This window comes from Bombyx mori, chromosome 26, assembly GCF_030269925.1.
Source record: "Bombyx mori chromosome 26, ASM3026992v2".
Taxonomy (NCBI): domain Eukaryota; kingdom Metazoa; phylum Arthropoda; class Insecta; order Lepidoptera; family Bombycidae; genus Bombyx; species Bombyx mori.
In genome coordinates this window covers 2,180,890-2,202,632 of record NC_085132.1, presented here as the reverse complement: position 1 = coordinate 2,202,632, position 21,743 = coordinate 2,180,890, and the positions used below count along the sequence as shown (strand labels likewise).

The 21,743-nt window shown below is 39.9% G+C and overlaps 1 protein-coding gene across 1 annotated transcript; it reads left to right on the top strand.

Annotated features, from left to right (window-relative positions):
- The first annotated feature begins 1,865 nt into the window (after window positions 1-1,865).
- On the top strand, window positions 1,866-20,871 carry LOC101735713 (facilitated trehalose transporter Tret1-2 homolog). Its single transcript, XM_004933043.5, has 10 exons — window positions 1,866-2,083; window positions 6,434-6,589; window positions 7,138-7,340; window positions 8,081-8,267; window positions 8,680-8,801; window positions 11,488-11,664; window positions 12,077-12,169; window positions 14,296-14,522; window positions 15,486-15,638; window positions 19,952-20,871. Exons 1-10 carry the CDS (start codon window positions 2,038-2,040, stop codon window positions 19,980-19,982), a joined length of 1,395 nt encoding a protein of 464 aa, XP_004933100.2. The 5' UTR covers window positions 1,866-2,037; the 3' UTR covers window positions 19,983-20,871.
- The last annotated feature ends 872 nt before the right edge of the window (window positions 20,872-21,743 follow it).

Below are 21,743 nucleotides of genomic sequence, written 5' to 3'. Positions count from 1 at the left end.
GCAAAAGGTTAATAGCAAAATCTTTAAACAGCTTCCTTAAGATCTTGCCCGGTCAGAAACTGTCGTGGGCTTTAAGCAGGAACGAATAACTAACGTACTAACTGGAAGGTAGGAAAATTTTCAACAAATTTCGTAAAAGTGTAAAAATAAAATCAGAACTCGAATGTAATAAAAGAGAGATCCACCAGCGTCAGAAAATTAAAAAGACGTTGGAACATACTGAAAATACACTCTACCACCGGTGAATACGCCTTAAAGTTGTGTGGACTTGATTTATATCACACGACGTGGAGAATGCTAGTGAACAAGTGTCAGGAGCCTGCGGATTTAGAGCACGGGTATAGTCCACTCATTTGATACGTAGTAATAGTAAATAATGATGCGTACATACATCTATCTGTGTGGTGTCCGGTGGTAGGACGTCTTGTGAGTCTGCCCAGGTAGCCGCCCCGCTATTTCTGCCGTGAAGCAGTAATGCGTTTCGGTTTGAAGGGTGGGGCAGCCGTTGTAACTATACTGAGATCTTAGAACTTATATCTCAAGGTGGGTGGCGCATTTACGTTGTAGATGTCTATGGGCTCCAGTACCAATTAACACCAGGTGAGCTGTGAGCTCGTCCACCCATCCAAGCAATAAAAAAAAAAGCCAATTAACATGAAGGTAACACGTTAGCCCGCCTGAATGAACCCTGCACTTGTCTATACATATAAATAAAATTGGAGTGTCTGTTTGTAATATTGAAATAACTGTTGTACTACATTTGTACTGTTTTACTACATGCATATGAATATATATACGGTACAGACACCAAAATAACATTTTTTACAATTTTTGTCTGTCTGTCTGTTTGTTCCTGTTAATCTCTGGAACCGCTGGACCGATTTTGACGGGACTTTCACCGATAGGTAGCTGATGATATAAGGAGTAACTTAGGCTACTTTTTTTAGACTAGCTTCACCCCGCGGCGTCACCCGCGTTACGATAATAACCGCGGGAAGCATCGCAGGACTCAGTTATCAATAATAAAATTTAATGTTTCCGAAGCGAAGCGAGGGCGGGTCGCTAGTTATTATATATGACGGAGGAGGAACGCTGACGGAATGTTTTTTAAAAAGTTATTGATTTCTTGACCATGATTCATGTTCGGGCTTCCGAAACAAAAGTTCACGAGAACTGCGTATACTTCACGAGAAGCGTAACAACGTTCCAGAGAGACCCGTACTGTGTTAGGGCTCGGACGCGAATGACCAAGCGCTTTTTTTTTCCTACCTATGCTGATAGCCTTGAGAGGCTATTTCAGCTTCACCCTAACGTTTGTAGGTGAGCTCACGGGGCTCAAACCGGAGAGTTGCTAACATTGGGTTCGGTTGAGGACGGTGACCGGTGCTTGAGGGTCCTAAAAGCAGCGAGAGTTAATCCGAGGGATCCGACAAGACATGTTTCGGACGACGGTGGCTTTGCGTTGCCCCGCTGCGGTCGGATCAGGAATTAGCGGCGACCACGATGAGTTTTCATGTCGCGCCGCTGTGTCGAAGTAGCGTTCTGACGCTTCTCTAAGTTATTTACGTATCAGTACAAGATCGTGAAGATCTACATTCCTCACATACCACGGTGTTGCGACGGCTACCCTACAGAAACGGAATTGAATTCTGTCATTTCTGATTAGGACGTAATTCGTGATTTTAGAATCGCGACGCGAGGGCTTAAGGAGAGTTTCCTACACCAAGAAGAGGCCAATCTGATTTACGCGGAGGAATTCAAGAATTTGGTTGCGTTGTCGCACGAGGCCGTTAGCGTTGAAGAATGCTAATTTAAAAGAATAGGGTTTAAAACGTGCGCTGTATGTACGCTATTGAGAAATATTTGTTTAACGCGAGAGAGTGCGAGATACGGACTCGTATACGTCCGTATGCTCGAACGCGGCGGCGAGTCGTTTTTCTGCGGTTGTCAATGAGCAAATCGCATTGACGAACGGACCGATGGTTCGTATACGAAGTGGTCTCCACCGAAGCGCCAGTCAAGACGCAAGCGCACAACATGGAGCAGGGCCAATTGTGGAGACAGTACATCATAGCCGGCGTGGGTGAGTTAAATGCGAGATAAATTAAGATTAAGGTGGTTTTGATGTTAATTTTGAGTTCTTGTTTTTTTATTATTATTATGGCTTTTGTTTTATTCCGAGATTGTGTTTATTATTTTTATTTATAATAATTCTGGTATACTATATGAAATATTAATGAACGTAAAATGGATGCAAAATCTAAAGTAAATGAAACAAATAAATAAATAAAATGCTTAAAGATTAAATAAAATACAATCAAGTAACCTAATGCTATGCTATTAATAATATTAAAATTGTGTTGGCCCCGACGTAACGAATATATTAAATACCTATCTGTCTGCTGTGTATATAAATAATACCAATAATCAATCAATATAATATAATGAAAGTATGAGCAGTTAACTCAATTAATAATATTGTTATGTAAAACTCGAAAACCACAAATAATTATCAAATTCGGCTCAACGAAAAAAAAGTTGAGGTGGAGCACATAAAAAGAAAATACATTGGAATTGAGAACCTCCTTCCTCCTTTTTTGAATTCGGCTAAATACAGAAACATAATATTTTTCCATACTTACTCATGCATGAATTTGAAAAAAGCCTTATTAGTATATAAGTATATTAGTATAAGATTAGTATAAATAGTATGACCAGAGACTAATACAAATTTACTAAAAATTTAAAATCTAAATTTAAATAAAATAGATACATTAATGTTAGGAATGAGCGAATTCAATGATTATATCTATTTAACGACTATTTTAAAACAAACTGTGTAATTAAGCCGTCATTATTATTATGAAATGGAAGAGTTCCACAACTAGATGACTTATAAGTTCTGTTATTAATATACATAAAATTATTTTAAAAAATGTGTCTATATGTCCCAATTTTAATCTATTAACATACAATATACATCATGTTGTAAACGAATATTTCCAAAAAAATTATTAAAAACGAATTTAAATAATAACAGTCTGAATATAATATAACATTAACATGTATTATTCACACACAAAAAATTAATATTACGATTATAATTCAAATCATACGAATTACAACGATCATTAGGTTTTTACTGTTCCAAAAAGTTTATTTCAATCTTTTAATTAAACGAAGCTATTTAATTTGACAATTCCCTAGAAAAACTATTTTAATTTGGTCAACGATATTTCGGAATGCAACAAAAGCGCGGGAACGCCGTCTCTCAATGAAAAGACGCGCGGGAAATAAAAACATGGAATGTCAAATATTCGTTATTGATATGTTTGTTGTGTTATGTTCCTTGTGTTATGTGCGAGTAGAATTATAAAACTATAGATATTATAATTTACTGCGATTTAGAGGACGGCCTCAAAATATCAACTTTCACCAGCGCACGACCTCGTCGATTGGATTGAAGTCGACCGTATTCAGGGTTTATACATTATGTACATAGATTCTTCTATAGTTCTCTTTTGGCGGTAATTTCTAAATTCTCACAGATTATATAAATAACGGTCTCAAAAATAATTTATAGGTATATAGACTTTTTGCAGGATTTGTAACTAGATGGCGTAATCAAATAATAGTCTTATTGAAAATTTAATTTAAAGTAAATATGACCATGATCATGAAATAGACTACGTATTCTTATTAAGGCCATTGATTAATAATTCATTGACATTTAATTGAATTACATATTAAAATAAATTACTATGCAACGTTTTTATTATTTGTATCTATTCGTGAATATAGAGAGAATGAATAATACACTTTATTGCACACCAAAACACAATTTACATTCAAAAAACAGTCAAATAGCAGATACATTTGTACAATAAGCGGTCTTATCGCTAAAAGCGATCTCTTCCAGACAACCGTTTAATTTAAATAAATTCTGGAAAATATAAAAATATAGCAGGTATGTTGCGGTGTACTAAAGACAATACATTATAATAGAAAATATATACATGCAATAAACAGATATATACCGTTTACACATAATATGAAACATATAGATAACTGATTTATATACCAATATACATACTTACATACAATACATACATACATACATAATAAATCAACAGTATGGAAATTTTAAATGATAATGATGCAAACAAACAGCACTAAGCAGATAAGTAGTGTTCCTTCACCATTCTTATAAAACAGTTTAAAGTTGGAGCACTTCTCACTGCATCCGGCAGAGCATTCCACAATCGAACCGCCTGGACGGTGAATGAATTATCAAATAATGACGACGAATGTGCCGGCATTTTCAGTCTCAGGCTATCCGATGATCTAAGGGAAAAATTATGCGTATCACCTAGGAACTCGAAACGTTCTTTGAGATATGTGGGGGTATGGAGGTTAAAGAGAGAACAGTATAGTAATGAAAGGACATGAGTATTGCGGCGAAGGCGAATACAGTTACAAATCATTTAATAATCTGCTCCGACAGAGCCACGGACTTATTCGCTCTGTATCGTTTATAATCTAAAGACATATATGAACACCTCTGAGACTTTAAGCTTAATAAAAGTTTTCATAGTTAAAGCTTAAAGATCTTTACCGAGTGCGAGATGTACCGGATAAACAAAGACGATTGTAGTACTCGTGTTCGCTGCCGTAAAAAGCTTACCAGGCTTGCAAGGAATTGCATATAAAAAATCAATAGCTCTTTCCTTGACTGGAGCGTAATTATATAACAGAATCTCCCGGCTGTGTGGAATTCCGGTATTTCTCTCTCTCTCTTCAATCAGTCCCTCATTGATGGGGATCGTGACTCCGTCCAATTCCGTCAACCAGCTGTCTCCATCGATCCCTTTCTGTAGCTTGGTGGAGTGCGTCGCTGACAGGTATTTTCAGTTCCTCCGATATCTGGTCCGATCATCGTTTGGGACCTCTACCCCTAGGCCTTTTTCCCTCGATTTTAACACATTTTCCGGTATTAACAGTTTTTAAATTAACAACTAAAAGTGCCTTAATAGCATAAGCTTATTAAACGGTCACCTTTTCGAGGAAGCGGTGCGACACGACAACCCCGTGGTCGCCTCAAGTTACATCATCGATCCAGACGACGAGGCAGCGAACAACCACCGTCGCCCTGGACATGCCATTGCGATTTAATCTCGGTGCTTCTTGGTAGTCCAAGCACCGGTCACCGTTCTCGTCAAACTCGTCGAATGCCACTCGATGAAGATTTCGATGTGCCACCTAACTCATAGAAACAGCCCAAGTGAGTTTCTCGCCGCATCTTCTCATCGTGCTCCGATTCTGATCCGGTGGTAAATTCAGCGAAGCTCTCATGCTGAGTCCCGCAGACTCGTCCACTAACCTGGCAGTGAGTGGCATTAAAAAATAAAATTAACAATAGTATAGAAAACAAAACAAAAAACAGCTTTGTAGCTAGTTGAACTAAAAAGATGAAAATAATTTACGGCATTCAAAAAACGAACGCGCGTAAAAAACGTGTACGCTACGTAAATGAAGTCGCGGGTAAAAATTAGCGTTTTTGCCAATGTAACTATTCCACGCGCACGAAGTCGCGGGCAAAAGCTAGTTATATATATCGAAACATAAAAGTGGTCACACAGATTTTTTTATTTCAATTAAACGAGAATCACTGCGAAAACGCGTATTTAATGTTAGCAAAAATGTCGAAAAGGCTTAAAATTCTGATTATAATTTCTGTCTGTAAGTCACGTTAACGCTGATAATTGTGATATTGGTAATAGGATGTGTAACTCGCACCATTTTGCCTATTTCGACCGTGTGGCAATCATGTGTCAGTTCGAAGGTTGAGACAATCGTTAAAGAATGCAACCGGTACTTCAATCGATCGATAATCGATCTATTCGATAATCGATGTCTCAATATGCTTGGGGGCATACATCTAAATATATCAATTGGCGCCGGTTACCATTTAATACCGGTTGGTCTCTCTTTGGCTTTCTCGTTGCCTTCTCTAACTATATTGATAAATATAAAAAAATATTCTACAAATGAATAACAGAATCTGCCTTCACAGGCAATGAAATTGGTGAATGTCAAATCAAAAACCGATCCACTATCGATGGTTTTAGGTAATAGGTACCACAAGCACCGGTCACCGTTCTCGTCGAGCCCGTAATTGTGAATTCATATTTTAATAACTAATTAAAATTTGATAACTTTAAAATTTTCAAGCTAATGTGTATTATGGCTATGCTAGTATGTATCGTTCTTATGTTAGCCACAAATGACGTCACACATAATGAAATCACGTTGAACCGAATTTTGTAATTTGTGCGTAGTCATTTTTATTAATAACAGCTGTCGATTTCTCTATTATAGTTTTGGTGCGTTTTTTTCTATTTCCATGGAATTGTAATTGAGAGTAACTTTACAGCGAACATCGCCATTACGGCTACTGGTTTTGCTTTGGGGTGGACTTCGCCGGTGAACTTGAAGCTCTTGGATCCTGACGACACACCCTTGCCGCGACCCGTCACCAACGACGAAATATCATGGATCGGATCCCTTATATCTGCCGGAGCTATGTTCGGTGAGAGTCTTAATAATAATAAACTGGGAACAAATTAGGCACGGTCATCCGACCCAAAATTAGAATTCCTTGTGTTATGGGTACCAGAGACTGACATACATACATATTTACGTTAAAATATATACATACCTAGTTATAAATAAAATCATTATGTTCAATTAGCGGTCTACCTAAGTCCTGGAACCAGCTAATGGGGGGGGGGGGGGGGGTTCATGACCCCATGACCCCCCCCGGATCCGCTGTTGATGGCATATTACTGGTGGTAGGACCTCTTGTGAGTCCGCGCGGGTAGGTACCACCGCCCCGCCTATTTCTGCCGTGAAGCAGTAATGCGTTTCGGTCTGATAAGTAGGGCAGCCGTTGTAACTATACTGAGACCTTAGAACTTATATCTCAAGGTGGGTGACGCATTTACGTTGTAGACGTCTATGGGCTCCAGTAACCACTTAACACCAGGTCGGCTGTGAGCTCGTTCGCCCATCTAAGCAATAAAAATAAAAAAGTTGGGTACAGGTTCCACAAAACTAACAAAAATAACCATGTTTCAGGTCCGTTCATTGGAGGTTTCCTAGCGTCAACAATGGGTCGTCGATGGGGCATTCTTCTGTCATCTGTACCACTCATCGTCGGCTTTATCTTGATGATAGCCGTTCAAAATGTTGAAATGATTTACGCTGGCAGATTCGTTTGGGGCCTGGCAGTCGGGATGCTGTTTACGGTCACACCGATGTATTGCGCTGAGATCGCAACGGTACGTGCAGGTCATCAGCAACTGCTTAAATAAAGATCACTTCCATTTTTTACTGTATGTCGACTTCACTAAAATTGGGGCATGGCATCTGAATCATACGTCACGGACGTGGATGTTTCTATGGAGGATGCAGCTAGAAAAATTTGGGCGTGTTGTGTCGGCATATACACCACCTCATGTCTCCCTGTGGATATCATTAAAGTTCACAAAGGAAATTGTGGCGGGTAGCCATCATAGAACACAACATATTTGATAGATGCCTGAATCTCGATAGCGACATTTTCAAGATAAGCTTGCATATATACAAGTTCCGAACAACAACATTCGGACTATCGGTCTACCGAGCAATGATACCCGCACGGTGGAAGATCTTGCCTTTATCGTATACGTACTCCCACACCGGTGACCCCGGCGGATCAATTGCAGCCTTCACACTTCATCATCAGCGCATCAAGAACTTAGACTACCACAATTCCCACCTGGGACATTACCATATATTTATACTACCTATTCGTAGGTAGTCTAGGGGGCTATTTCAGCTACGCCCAGACGGGGACTACCATCCTATTTTTGCCGCGAACATGTCATGCGATTTCAAGGGTATGATAGCTGTTATACTATGCAATTAAGATTTCGACCTCATGTCTGACTTACGCTGTGATGTCCATGAGCTCGTTCGCTTATCTAGTAAATAAAAAACCAATGTCTTCGCATATCGCGAAGACCAATCTCATTTTTAGGATGACACGCGCGGTGCCTTGGGATCATTCCTCCTGCTATTTGTAGTATCTGGCTTCCTGCTGGTATACGCAGTAGGACCGTTCATCTCCTATTTCGCGCTGCAGTATGTCGGAGTAGCTATAGTCGCTATCTTCTGCGTGCTATTCTTCTTCATGCCTGAAACCCCGATGTATTATTTGAACAAAGGTAAGTTAATTAAACTACTCAACAAACACTAATCATTTCGACAGACGTATATGGGCTCAGCTTAATTTGATCCTAATTTAAATTGTTTTAACATTCGCGTTAAACTGCTCGCGCTGGAGAATCTCTAATTTGGAGCAGACTTAGATTTTGAGCATTCGTAAGCTCATTGCGAGACTTATGTATCAATATCACAATAATATAATATATTTAGCTTACATAGCTAGATATTTAGTCTCAGATATCGTAATTCTGTTCAAGCATATTCTTCTTCATTTTAGTCAATGTTTGCCCATTATTGACTCCTCTATTTCATTATGTGCATCATTGGCAACCAAATGACCAGATAAGATGAGTTGCGGCTTCTATTGAAATTGTCTTGATTGAAATGTCACGTCTTATTGTATTCGCGCAGATGACGTAGACTCTGCGGCCAAATCCCTGCAATTCATCAGGGGAAAATCTCGCGCCGGAGTGGAAGCTGAACTAGACAAGATGGCCGCTGAAGTCAGGGGCGCAAGCCAGAAAACTGCTTACGTATGATTGTCAATTAAGTATACTAAGTTTTATATGATTACTGGCGACCCGCCCTCGCTTCGCTTCGGACACTGTAATTTATTATTGATTTCTCCACTATTTGATGGATGTTATTATACATATAAACCTTCCTCTTCAATCACTCTATCTATTAAAAAAAAACTCATCAAAATCCGTTGCGTAGTTTTAAAGATTTAAGCATACATAGGGACAGACAGATATAGGGACAGAGAAAGCGACTTTGTTTTATACTATGTAGTGATGTGCTCAACACAGCTCCCCCTGTGTAAGTCATGCAGCGACCGGAGAATTCTCTCCCCCGGCCGGGCGTCCGTGGGACGAGTCGCGCATTTCGTTCTGACATTGACCGCGGTAATCCTTCTCTTCTCTCCCGGTTTTCTGTTTCGAGCCGGGACTGGACGTTCGGCCAAGGGGAATCGTTTAGTGGGTGGTACCTACCATTTGACCAAATTCTATAGGTTCGGTTGCCGGCGTAAAAAAAAAACTCAACAGTGCTCACTGACGTGAGCTACTTTGGGAGGCCATACAGGTAGGCACCATTGCTCTGCTTAGTTCTGCAAATTCATGTGGCAATACCAAGTCTTCTTAAAGCGTAGCATAGCTATTATCAGCACATGATCTGCACGATGATTATTTATTTATTTATTACACTTCATGTAAAATTTACATTGGCGGACTTAATGCCTATGGCATTCTCTAGCAGTCACTCAAAGTAGTGCAGAATAAATTATGGTGGAGAGTAAAGTATATATTGGTGTATATTAAATTACAAATACATAACATACACATAAACATACATATATAATAATAGTTTATCATTATCCTGCCCTTCTCCCAGTCACCTGGGGTCGGCGCAACGTGTTTTCTCCTTCCATACTCTTCTATCATATACCATTTCTTCGCTCACTCCCCTCTTACCCATATCGTCTTTCACGCAATCCATCCATTTCTTCTTAGGTCTACCTCTTCCTCTATATCCTTCCACATTCATAGTTAACACTCTCTTACCAACCTCATTTTCATTTCGTCTCATCACATGTCCATACCATCCCATACGCGCACTTCTCAGCTTCTCTGTCACAGGTGCCGCTTTCAGACTTCCTCTAAACATATTCATTCCGTCTTCTATCCATTCTCATTACTCCACACATCCATTGCAACATTCGCATCTTTGCTGCATGCAATCGTGTTTCATCCGCCACCTTACCACCTATAATAATAGTGTTCAAATGATTTTTGTTCCTACCTATGCTGATAGCTTTGATAGGCTATATCAGCGTTACTAGACGAGTAGGTGATCTCACGGGGCTCAAACCTGACGATGTTACTAACACTGACCCCAGCAAGAGCAGTGCTTCGCAGAATCTACCACCAGATCTGAAATGCGACCCACTGAGAAGATCCAGCGAGAAACTCAGCGGGCTGTCTGTGGGTTAATTTACTCGCCGATCCCTTCGTCGCAAGCAACGGGTTCGATGAGAACGATGACCGGAGCTCGGGGGACCTAAAAACACATATAGTGGATCGGGAGGATCCGAAATGACGTGTTTTGGGCGATGTCGATTGTTTACCATTCGGTCCACAGGATCGGTAATGACCCTTTTCAAACAGCATTCGCCGAACCCTTAACTCGAACACGCAACGGTCAGTAATAGTCCTGTTTGCTTAGTGCGAGTTTTTGAACGTTCTCGTTAGCGTAAGAGTTGAAACGTTTACCTACGTTTGCCGCTAGGGGCGCTGTTCCAACTGCATACTAATTTGGGATCACTTTACGCGATCGAGCACGTTAACAACCTCGCACTAAGCACACTGACCTCGAGAAGGAGCGCATTTCATAGATTATGTAACTTGTAGGTATGTGTGTTGATTGTGATATCTTACGTTGATTACTGTTTTGTATTAGGTAACTTGTATCTTGTAACGTCACGAGGTAAGCGATGGACGACCGTTGAGGAAAGTATGGGAAAATAAAAAACTGGACTGTGTGAGATGTGGAAAGGAAGAAACTAGACGCTCCGTATATGTGGTGCTGGAGAAGAATGCTTGCAGTTGCGTTGCTTTGCTTCTGCAGTTACTTGCAGAATGCTCGGCAAAAAGCAGCGTCTTTTTGCTATAGTAGAGTCTCGAATGGTGGATTTCTTCGGACACGCTTCGCGACGAGATGGTCGGTCTATAGAACGCCTTATAGTACAGGGAAGGGTTGATGGTAGATACCACGCGGGAGGTCTCCAATGCGGCGGACCAACCAAATTAAAACTACAGCGGGAGATCCCCTAAATGAGTGCAATAGAATGGCCTCGAGTAAGGAGAGATGCAGCATCGTAAGACGCGTCAAGTCTGCCCCCTCCACCACAACACGACGATCTCGACCACTCAGCCAAGAGTGACACGATTGAGAAGAAAATAAATTTGTAACAGATAAGTTAAAGGCATTTTAATATCACGTTAAACAGAGTGCACTATTTTGTACTATGACGTCATAATTTATGCGCAGACTTTTTGTACCAACACTCGATTCGATACACGAAACGTAAAAGCTGAGTTTAGTTTTAATTATCATCGCACTTAATTTTCAAATAGACTATAATATCATATATCAGAGCGAATATGTTGTGGTTTGTCTGTCCATGTACAGCAACATGACACTGTGATTACAATTGTCCAGTTATCGGACGTGTTCCGCGGCGCCAACTTCAAGGCGTTCTACATCTCGTGCGCCCTCGTGGCCGCCCAGCAGTTATCCGGCATCAACGCAGTGCTGTTCTACATGGCGACCATCTTCGAAACGGCCGGGGCCATTCTGGACTCCGCCATCGCGACAATCATCATCGGCGCCATGCAGGTCTGTAAGATCGCCGATCACATCATACTATTACGATGTAATCTAATCGAATGGCACTAGCCCGTTTTGATAGGCATTAAAATTTCAATTTCATGTCTCGAAGTGGATGTTGGCAATCGCCTCAATCAATCGAAAGAACAATCAAAATCGGGTCACCTGGGAAGAAGTTCTGAGGTAGCACTTTAAAAATTTGATCGAATTGAGAACCTCGTCTTTTTTGAAGTCGTTTAAAAAACCATTAAAGCTAAATCATCTTATAAACATTTCAAAACTGCCTTTCTATATTCTGTAGAGTCAAAAATATTATTATGTCAACGTCTGAAGAACCTCGCACGTTTTTATCTAATAAAAAATTTAATTTCCATTTTCGTTCTCTTGTTGTGTGAATATATTTTATCGAGAAATGTCACAGGTCGGTGCCTCAGCAGTCACGCCCCTGGTGGTGGACCGACTCGGCCGCAGGATGCTGCTCCTCATCTCCTGCACCGGAACAACTATTGGACTCGTAAGTATCGGACGTCTGTATTCCGTGTCAAACGCGTCATAGGAGTTCTCTACTAAAGGAGAAGACCTCTCGGAACGGCATTATGATATCTGAATATATAACGGGTGATAGGGCTCATTGCTGCAGATCATCGCTGACAAGATGCTGGAGAGTAGAATGAGATTTTATGTTCACGTAAAAAGAAGGCCACCAGACTACGTAGGAATTTTCAGCTCGACCAGTCCGGTTGGAGTCCTAGAGAAAGACCCAAGACAAGGTGGAAAGATGGAGTGCTGAAGAAAAAGAGGGAGCGCAATGTTACTGACAAGGATGTCGAAGACAGGCCGAAGTAGAATAGAAAAATAAAGAAAGCTGCCCCTCCATCAATGTGGGATAGCTAGGAAGAAAGATAGAGTGAGAGGGAAAGAAAAGGCTCATTGCTGCAAAGGAAGGTGCTCCGTCTCTGCTGCCAATCTCTTATTTCATATATTTAGATATATCAACAAAGAATAGATGTGCTCCTTCTACGTGCACATCAGGAGTTCACTATGCGCCATACCGTCCCGCGGGGTGGAACGCGATTCCTGTGAGTTATTTTATTTATTTATTTATTTATGTAATTTACCAAAATCTTAGTGCGGCAAAATACTAAGATTACAATCTAGCTCAATAAGGCTAATAAGTTATTTTAATTTAACGTTAACTACTATTTTAACTAATGCCTCTAAGAATAAAGTCCACTGACCTTACTTAGTATTTATGAAGGCTAAACAATTTGTTCATGTGTTATTTAATTACATCACTATGACTGTAACACTATTTCGAATTAACACTACACTAACTCTTACTACTAACCAAACTAAGGCTTAGTCCTTTTGAGTCTTCTCATTACGTCTGTGTTGTCGAGGAGTTGGATACCCTCCACATTCACAGGATGGTGATGCCTGTGTTCATGAGCTTTGGCATATTTTGCAATTATTTCACGGACAGCCTCAACATTAAGGTCCCGGTGAAGATCGTTATTTCTTATGTACCAGATTAGATTGACAATATCCCTGAGAACTTTATTTTGGAAGCCCTGTATTATTCTGATGTTAGTTTCTTTGGCACAACCCCAGAGCAGTACACCATAAGTCCAGACTGGCATTAAGACTTGTTTGTACAACGAGCGTCTTCAAAGTAACCAGTACAACTTTTTGTATCTTATTCCTAGTTCTTTTATTTTTTTCTTGACGTGAGTTTTCCACCGCAGCTTCACGTCAATAGTCCATACCAAGATATTTGGCCGTATTTGCATACGGTATTGGTTGCTTGTTTGTATATATCGGATGGTGTAAAAATGTATACCGGTTTGGATTCGTAAAGTTCGATCCTCCATGTTCTAGTTCACTGGTGAAATCGATCGTTAGCTATTTGTTCTTTTGCTGCTGCTTCTTCGTCACTATTACCTGTCGCCATTATGGCTGTATCATTAGCAAAAGCCGCAATAATACTATTATCTATGTGTGGAATATCGCAAGTGTATAGTAGGTGCAGGAGTGGCCCTAACACACTTCCTTTTGGTACTCCAGCTTTTATTTCTTTTAGCTCTGAATAGGCATCATTTTGCCTAACTCTTTACTTCTAATTATTCTGTTTATTAGTTATTATCTTAGGATAGGAAGTGGATTTATTTATACCTTCTTTGTGTTTAAATTCGTATTATTAACCACGTTTATATTGGGGTTACTTACACTGGGTTTTGATTGAGTAACTTCTGTAGTAGCAGCTTTAATATTGTCGAATCGTTATTACAACTTTGGTTCAGATAACAATTGATGTGCTAGGCTCTCATAATTTTCTCGTTTGGCTTTTTCATCAGTGTAAGCCTTATAAATTATTCGTTCATTTTCGGTTTTGACAGAAATATGTTTCTCGACCACTATGTTAGTTTAAATCGCTTAGCCTTAACGTTATTTAATAATATTACACAATTTCTTGAACGAGGTCATTACGATGTGTAGATGACGACCGACGACGCCGGTGGCGATATTAGTGATAGCTATGAGCTTTGCTAATTAAGTAGGTCACTCGCGAAAGACATGGCCTCACTTAATTAGCGAAACTTATACGCTGTGAGTTAGTGACGTCGATTTATTTGCCCTCAGGGCCTCCTTGGCATGTACTTCATATTGGACACCAACGGCAGTCCAATAGTCGACAGCATGAGGTTCCTACCCATTCTGGCGCTGACGCTGTTCATCATCTCATACTGCTTGGGCCTGGGTCCTCTGCCATGGGTTGTAATTGGAGAACTCTTCCCGATTGACGTGAAGGCGTTGGCTTCTCCAATAGCCACGGCCTTCTGCTGGCTGCTGTCCTTCTTGGTGACTAGGTGAGTTTCAATGTTAGTAAATTGTATAATATAGCGTAAGTCAAAGTGATGCGTTAAAGATTATTACGGTAATGTTTTTGCTAAGCGATTTAATCGATCTGACTATTGACCTAAATGGGACTTGCTACTTGCTTTCTTGCTACTTGTTTGCTACTATGAACCTTGGGCAGTCCACATAGCTAAGGTGTTTCAGACATCTTAGGTGTTATTAAGCCGGTGTACGTATCTTCTTGTATCCAATTTGGCCTTCCTTGATCAACGGGCTTGTTCGTTGGGCCACACGTGACTTTAGTACGTACTCTCTATTAACGGTGCTTTTAGGCACCACAAGCACCGGTCACCGTCCTCGTCGAACCCGTCGCTTGCGACGAAGGGCTCGACGAGCGAATTAACCCTCAGACACAGCCCACTGAGTTTCTCGCCGGATCTTCTCAGTGGGTCGCGTTTCCGATCCGGTGGTAGATTCTGCGAAGCACTGCTCTTGCTAGGGTCAGTGTTAGCAACTCTCCGGTTCGAGCCCCTTGAGCTCACCTACAAACGTTAGGATGAAGCTGAAATAGCCTATCAAGGCTATCAGAACAGGAAGGAAAAAAAAAAAATTACGTACTCTGTCTTCGTATACATGCTTACATTAGCGAGATGCGTCTTACAATCGTATTCACGAACATCCATTAATACAGTCACGTTCCTTTTGTCTGCCTCTAACAATAGCAGGTCTTGGTTAACTTGAATGTATTCTAACGCAGAACGCTCCATAAATGTTGGATTTTGACAGCGCCATAATAATAAAAACTCATTACATGTATAAATCACGGTAAGCACCAGTCAATTAAGACAACAACATATTTGTGCCCTTGACATTGGCGAAATCCATAAGCAAAAACCACGCACTAAAAGACTCGTTTAGTAGAAAAAGAGCTGTATTGGATATATATATTTCTGACTAATGTGATTTTTGTGCAGATATTTCTACCTAGTAGCCGATATAGTTGGAATGGGTGTGGTCTTTCTCATCTTCGGAGTTTGCTGTATAGTAGCGTTCTTCTTCACATTCTTCGTGGTGCCGGAGACGAAGGGCAAGAGCTTCCAAGAGATCCAGGATATGCTGGCTGGGAAGTGAGTAGACTATAATTACAAGATTAATGTATTATCTTCTAGGAGTTTTGCAAGCCCCAGCGGCTGGTCTCTGTCTATTCTTGCCGCGTAGCAGTCATACAGGACTACCATTAAACAAAAGTATAAATTTACAAACTTTTTATGTGTATAATAGTTCCGGTATCTTGTTGAAAATAATAATGTCTTATTTCAAATGCAAAACTGAAAAATAACTTAGGCTATAAGTATCGTCCTAAATTGGCCAAATTCCTCAATGAAAACCTGCAGTCACATACAAAGTAATAGGAGATAGGTCTCACAGTCAACGGCTTAGTACTCTCCCCAAACCTCGTTTGCAGAGAAACATGTCATAGCACTCAGGAAAGACCACGGAGAGGAGTTAATTTAAAAAAATAAACATATTACGTAGCAAAAAAGATTTCTGGAAGCACTCTGTGGATGAATTCATTCGTTCTAGATGGTTCTATGATGGATGAATACAGTCGCAGTGGCGGCAGGTGAGATAATAAAAACGTGATGATGGGATCGACTCAAACAATACCTAAGAGCACTTCCTATGAAAATAAACCTTATGGAGACCTATGAGGACCGAAATTCCTCTAATTGCGACAATCCAAATAGCCCTTTTGTTTGAAGTCTAATGGATGTCGCTGGTATTTGGGTCTGTACTGTCCTAACCGGTCGGTCACTGACCAGCTGGCGATCTCCAAGATACTTAAGGAGTTGTGTATTTATCATTCCCTCCAGCACCTTGAAAAGTAAAGAAATTAACGCGATAGGGCCGTAACTTGAAGAGTCCAAACGATTGCCCTTCATATGAATACGGTGGATCTGAGCGGTCTTCCACTAAAACAAAACCTTGTTGATGCTACAAGAGAGGCGGTACAAACGCGTTAGAGCGGGCGTCAAACGCGCATCTCTTCACTCATTGTTTTTGGTTCCCGTCTTGCACCCCCAGGGGTCACTTGCAGGATATCGCGAATCAAGCATACGGAAGCGGGAAGGGAAGCATCAAGCCTCGAATTTTCATTACCACAGAGATATTGCATCATTATTAAAAGCGATTCTCTTCAAAACTGAGATAACTGATGATATTATATTTTCATACATTAACTAAATATGTTTTAAGATGGATAATAATTTAATCTTATCTAATATGCTGGGCGTATGGTTATCATCAGTATACTACTTTCTGGTTGATGCTAACAAAAAAAGCGTCAGTGTCGTCCTCGAAGTCCTTTTACTAACGAAGTTACTTAATATCAAAATATATTCGACCGAGCTGACGGGACAAAGCTAAGCAGCCGTTGCATAAGACATCTTTGGTCGGATCCCAGGACGATGCTTTTAGGCTCTTTCAAGCACCAGTCACCATCCTCGTCGAACTAGTCGATGACGACGAAGAGCTCGACGAGCGAACTAACTAAAAGCTCCCCCGACCCACTGAGTTTCTCGCCGGATCTTCTCAGCGGGTCGCGATTCCGATCCGGTGGTAGATTCAGCGAAGCACTGCTCTTTTGTAGGGCCAGTGTTAGCAACTTCTCTCAGGTTGAGCCCTTAGCTCATCTACCCGTCCACGCAAAGCTGGAATAGCCCCTTAGGCTACCAGCAAATGGGTAAGAAAACAAAAACGAACTTCGTTCTAAAAAGGTGTTCGTCGTATTCACAAAGAAGTCGTCACCTGTCGTATGAGTCAAAATGAGACACAGCAGCTCGACACGAACGAGGAATTTGTCGTAAGGCACTTCTAAATACTTAGAATAAGGATTACGTCGCCTGATACAATGCGTTTTCAGCGATGTCTCCTTCCACGGACTTTGAAACTCTGAATAGATCACGACATGTCTTTCTTCAAAGTGTGACTGTGTCTTTGGTATTGACAGTGTCTATTGGCCGCTGTGTTACATTCTATCAGGTGGACTGTATGTTAATTTATTTAGAGAACTAGCTGACCCGGCAGACTTCATAGCGCCTCAATCGATAAATAAAAGACCTAAACTTTTGTATACAAGGCTGCACTAAAAGTATCGGGAATGGAATATTTCCACTGTTCCTGTCATATTAAAATATTTTTAATTGAAAACTCCTTGGTTTTAAAAATCGAATACCATTTATTTATTTAAAAAAAGATTCTCGGTCTTGTCACGAGGTTTTGTCAAACTTGTTTAGTCGTTGAGAAAATGGAATTGACTCGAGAAAATTCAAGAGCGATGATTTATTATGACTTTCGAAGTGGTTTAACACAAAAACAGTGTGTTGACCGGATGATTTCTGCATTTGGTGATGAAGCCCCATCCAAAACCACAATTTATCGCTGGTTTGCTGAGTTTCAACGTGGACGTGTCAAGCTCAGTGATGATCCCGTCAAGGTCGTCCAAAAACTGCAGTCACCCAAGAAAACGTTGATGCTGTGCGTAAGCTGATTGAGGAAGATCGACATGTGACATACCGCGAAATTCAGGCAACTTTAGACATTGGCATGAGTCAAATACAAATAATCTTGCATGAACAATTAGCTGTAAAAAAGTTGTTTTCCCGATGGATACCGCATTCGCTCTGTGAAGAGCAATAAGCGGCTCGCGTTACTTGGTGCGTCAGAACTCTCGAAAGATTCCACGCAGGATCCTCAAATGCTGTATACAACATTGTATCAGGTGACGAATCCTGGATATACGCGTACGAACCCGAAACAAAAAACCAGTCACGAGTTTGGGTGTTCGAAAATGAGTTAAAGCCAACAAAAATTGTTCGTTCACGGAGTGTTGCAAAAAAAATGGGGGCCACATTTGTCTCCAAAACCGGCCATGTTACGACTGTTCCTCTTAAGGGACAAAGAACGGTTAATGCAGAATGGTATGCTAGCATTTGTTTGCCACAGGTCGTTTCTGAACTCCGTAAAGAGAACTGCAACCGCCGCATCATCCTCCATCACGACAATGCGAGTTCTCACACCGCGCACAGAACAAAAGAGTTTTTAGAGCAAGAAAACATAGAATTATTAGACCATCCGCCGTACAGCCCCGACCTAAGCCCTAATGATTTCTATACTTTCCCTAAAATAAAGAATAAATTGCGTGGACAGAGATTTTCATCACCTGAAGAAGCTGTGGACGCCTACAAAACGGCCATTTTGGAGACCCCAACTTCCGAATGGAATGGTTGCTTCAATTATTGGTTCCATCGTATGGAAAAATGTGTCAAATTTCGCGGAGAATACTTCGAAAAGCAATAAATACATTTTTAAATAGTAATGTTGTGTCACTTCGTTAATTCCCGAAATGTTCAGTGCCGCCCTCGTAAAATAAACTTAAAACAAACAAAAGGAATCGGTCCGACGGGGGACACATCAAAGGAAAAACAAAATTGTTATTTTTATTTAATTTCGAGCTTTTTCATATTTATCTACCTATTAAACCTTCTCTGGACTTCCACAAATAGTTTAAGACCAAAATTAGCCAAATCGGTCCAGCCGTTCTCGAGTTTTAGAGAGACTAACGAACAGCAATTCATTTTTAAATATAGAGATAAGAAATGCTTGTAACGGTAACAATTCATTTAAACCATACTTTTGTTCTTAAAATGTCCCTTCGGAACAAGGTGACACTTTACAAAACTTGCATAAGGCCCGTCATGACTTACGCGAGTGTGGTGTTCGCTCACGCGGCCCGCACACACATAGACACCCTCCAATCCCTACAATCCCGCTTTTGCAGGTTAGCCGTCGGGGCTCCGTGGTTCGTGAGGAACGTCGACCTACACGACGACCTGGGCCTCGAATCGATCCGCAAACACATGAAGTCAGTGTCGGAACGTTACTTCGATAAGGCTATGCGTCATGATAATCGCCTTATCGTTGCTGCCGCTGACTACTCCCCGAATCCTGATCACGCAGGAGCAAGTCACCGTCGTCGCCCTAGACACGTCCTTACGGATCCATCAGATCCAATAACTCTTGCATTAGATACCTTCAGCTCTAACACTAGGAGCAGGCTGAGGAACCCCGGTAACCGTACGCGTCGAACTCGACAAAGAGGTCGACGTGCAGCCTAACCCATGCATCAGCCCGCTGAGTTTCTCGCCGGATCTTCTCAGTGGGTCGCGATTCCGATCCGGTAGTAGATTCATTCGCGAAGCAACTGCTCTTGAGTTGTTAGGTCTCCTTCGGAGGCGCTCGGGCAGTTGTTAGCAAATCCCACCCCTCCTGGCTGAGCATTTGCTCGCCCACCTGTCCTGGTGAAGCTGGAAAGGCCTCCGGGCCACCAGTAATCCTTCAATCATAAAAAAAAAAAAAAAAAAAAAACTTTTGTTCGCAGGGTGTCGCCATCGAAAACCGAGACAATTTAAAACCAAATAATGTTTTTTAAAACTTACGATAAAATACGCGAGCATTATGTTATTTTACTTCGAATGAAATATTTAGTGAAAGGCTAATTTTTATATTGTACTTCATTGATATTTAGTTGTAATTTAAAATATGTCTTCCAGTTTTATTCGCACTAAGCTATCGAATTTATTGATTATGATATTTAATAGAGAAAAATATAGTTGTAAATATAATACTATTATTATTTAAAGGGTTCTTGCAATGAATTTTAAGTTAAAGCCGTTCCCGTTATATCTTAATAATAATAGTGTTTAAAACTTAAAATTTTGATAAACGTGAAAGATTTTAAGAAAAATAGATTTAAAATAATAGTTACATGTGATAATAATATATTAATGGGAAAAGCGTGAATAAAAGCTTTAGGGTTGGTAGCTTGTGAAACGAATTGTAAACGAATTAAAACTAGTTTAATTAAATTTGTTAGCTTTAAAAAATATCATTCAGCGATATTCAGAAATGGCTTACTTTATTTAATATCTGCGTAAGAGGAACAATAGGTACATAAATGACGTAATTGGACTATATGAAGTTGCTCCTGTATCAATGAATATTATGCTCTTTATAGACTATACAATAAGATTCATAATGTTGATATTAACTTTCTGAAACTTAATACGGACTACGCCAGAGGTGCAGACATTTAAATCATCTCTAAATTCTCTATTAAACAGTGTAGTAAATGTAAGGCAGAAAGAGCTTTATAAACAAACAAAGGCTATAGGCAAAGGATATTCAATATTCCCAAGCTAGGATTATAAGTGAAATGTATTAATTACTTGTAAAATTTATACTAATTTTATTTAGGTATATTTTAAAATTTTGTACATAAAATGTAAGTTGTGTAACGTCCTTTGGTATTTTCATTTTTTTTAAAGACAGAAATTATCTGAGCTGTTAAGTTTTGATTAATATAAATGATGGAGTGACTGGTGACGTCAGCGACTGTCGCCACGTTGTTTTTACAAATAATGACATCAGAGACGCTTATTTTCATTTATTGTCATACATATAGTTACAGTAAATGAGACTCGTTTTCTAATGAATTCCATTTATTGAATTTCAAGTGTACAACAATAACAACAAAAAGCTCCACCCCGTTCGGCTACTCGAGCCGGAACGTATTGTGCGACAATAGTCATTCATATTTAGAGTAGAAAATTACGGGTAGCTTAGTCATAGAAGATTGCACAAAGTGGGAATGAGTTGCTCGCTCCGGGCATTTCAATATTGTAGTAATTGTTACGTTATAATACTCATTGTAAAAAATTCATATTTAAAAAAAAATCTAATATTAAAAAATTAAAAAATAATAATTTCATATTTAAAAAAAAAAAAAAGACATGCCCGCTGAGTTTCTTGAGCTTCAATTCTTCTCAGGACGGAGGCTAGTTCTTGTGAATTGGTGGTAGTTCTTTTGACGTTCAAGTATGTACTTTCATTTATGTTGAAAAAAAATTTTTTTATTTGATTTGATTTGATGAATTCTCTTGAATACCGTCTTAAGCAATTGTTTACATGCGTCGGACTTATAATAATTAACCAACAATTTTAACATACAATGACGTAAAAACTAATTTTCAAAAAGACCACTAGTTGATTACGCCATATAGTTACAAATCCTGCAAAAAGGCTACATACCTATAAATTCTTTTTGAGACCGTTATTTATATAATCTGTGAGAATTTTGAAATTACCGCCAAAAAGAGCACTATAAAGGTTAA

Coding starts and splice junctions, on each gene's coding strand:
- LOC101735713 (XM_004933043.5), top strand. CDS start 2,038: ATGGAGCAGGGCCAATTGTGGAGACAGTACATCATAGCCGGCGTGG. Junction 7,341..8,080: donor ATTGCGCTGAGATCGCAACG/GTACGTGCAGGT, acceptor TCTCATTTTTAG/GATGACACGCGCGGTGCCTT. Junction 11,665..12,076: donor TCATCATCGGCGCCATGCAG/GTCTGTAAGATC, acceptor GAAATGTCACAG/GTCGGTGCCTCAGCAGTCAC.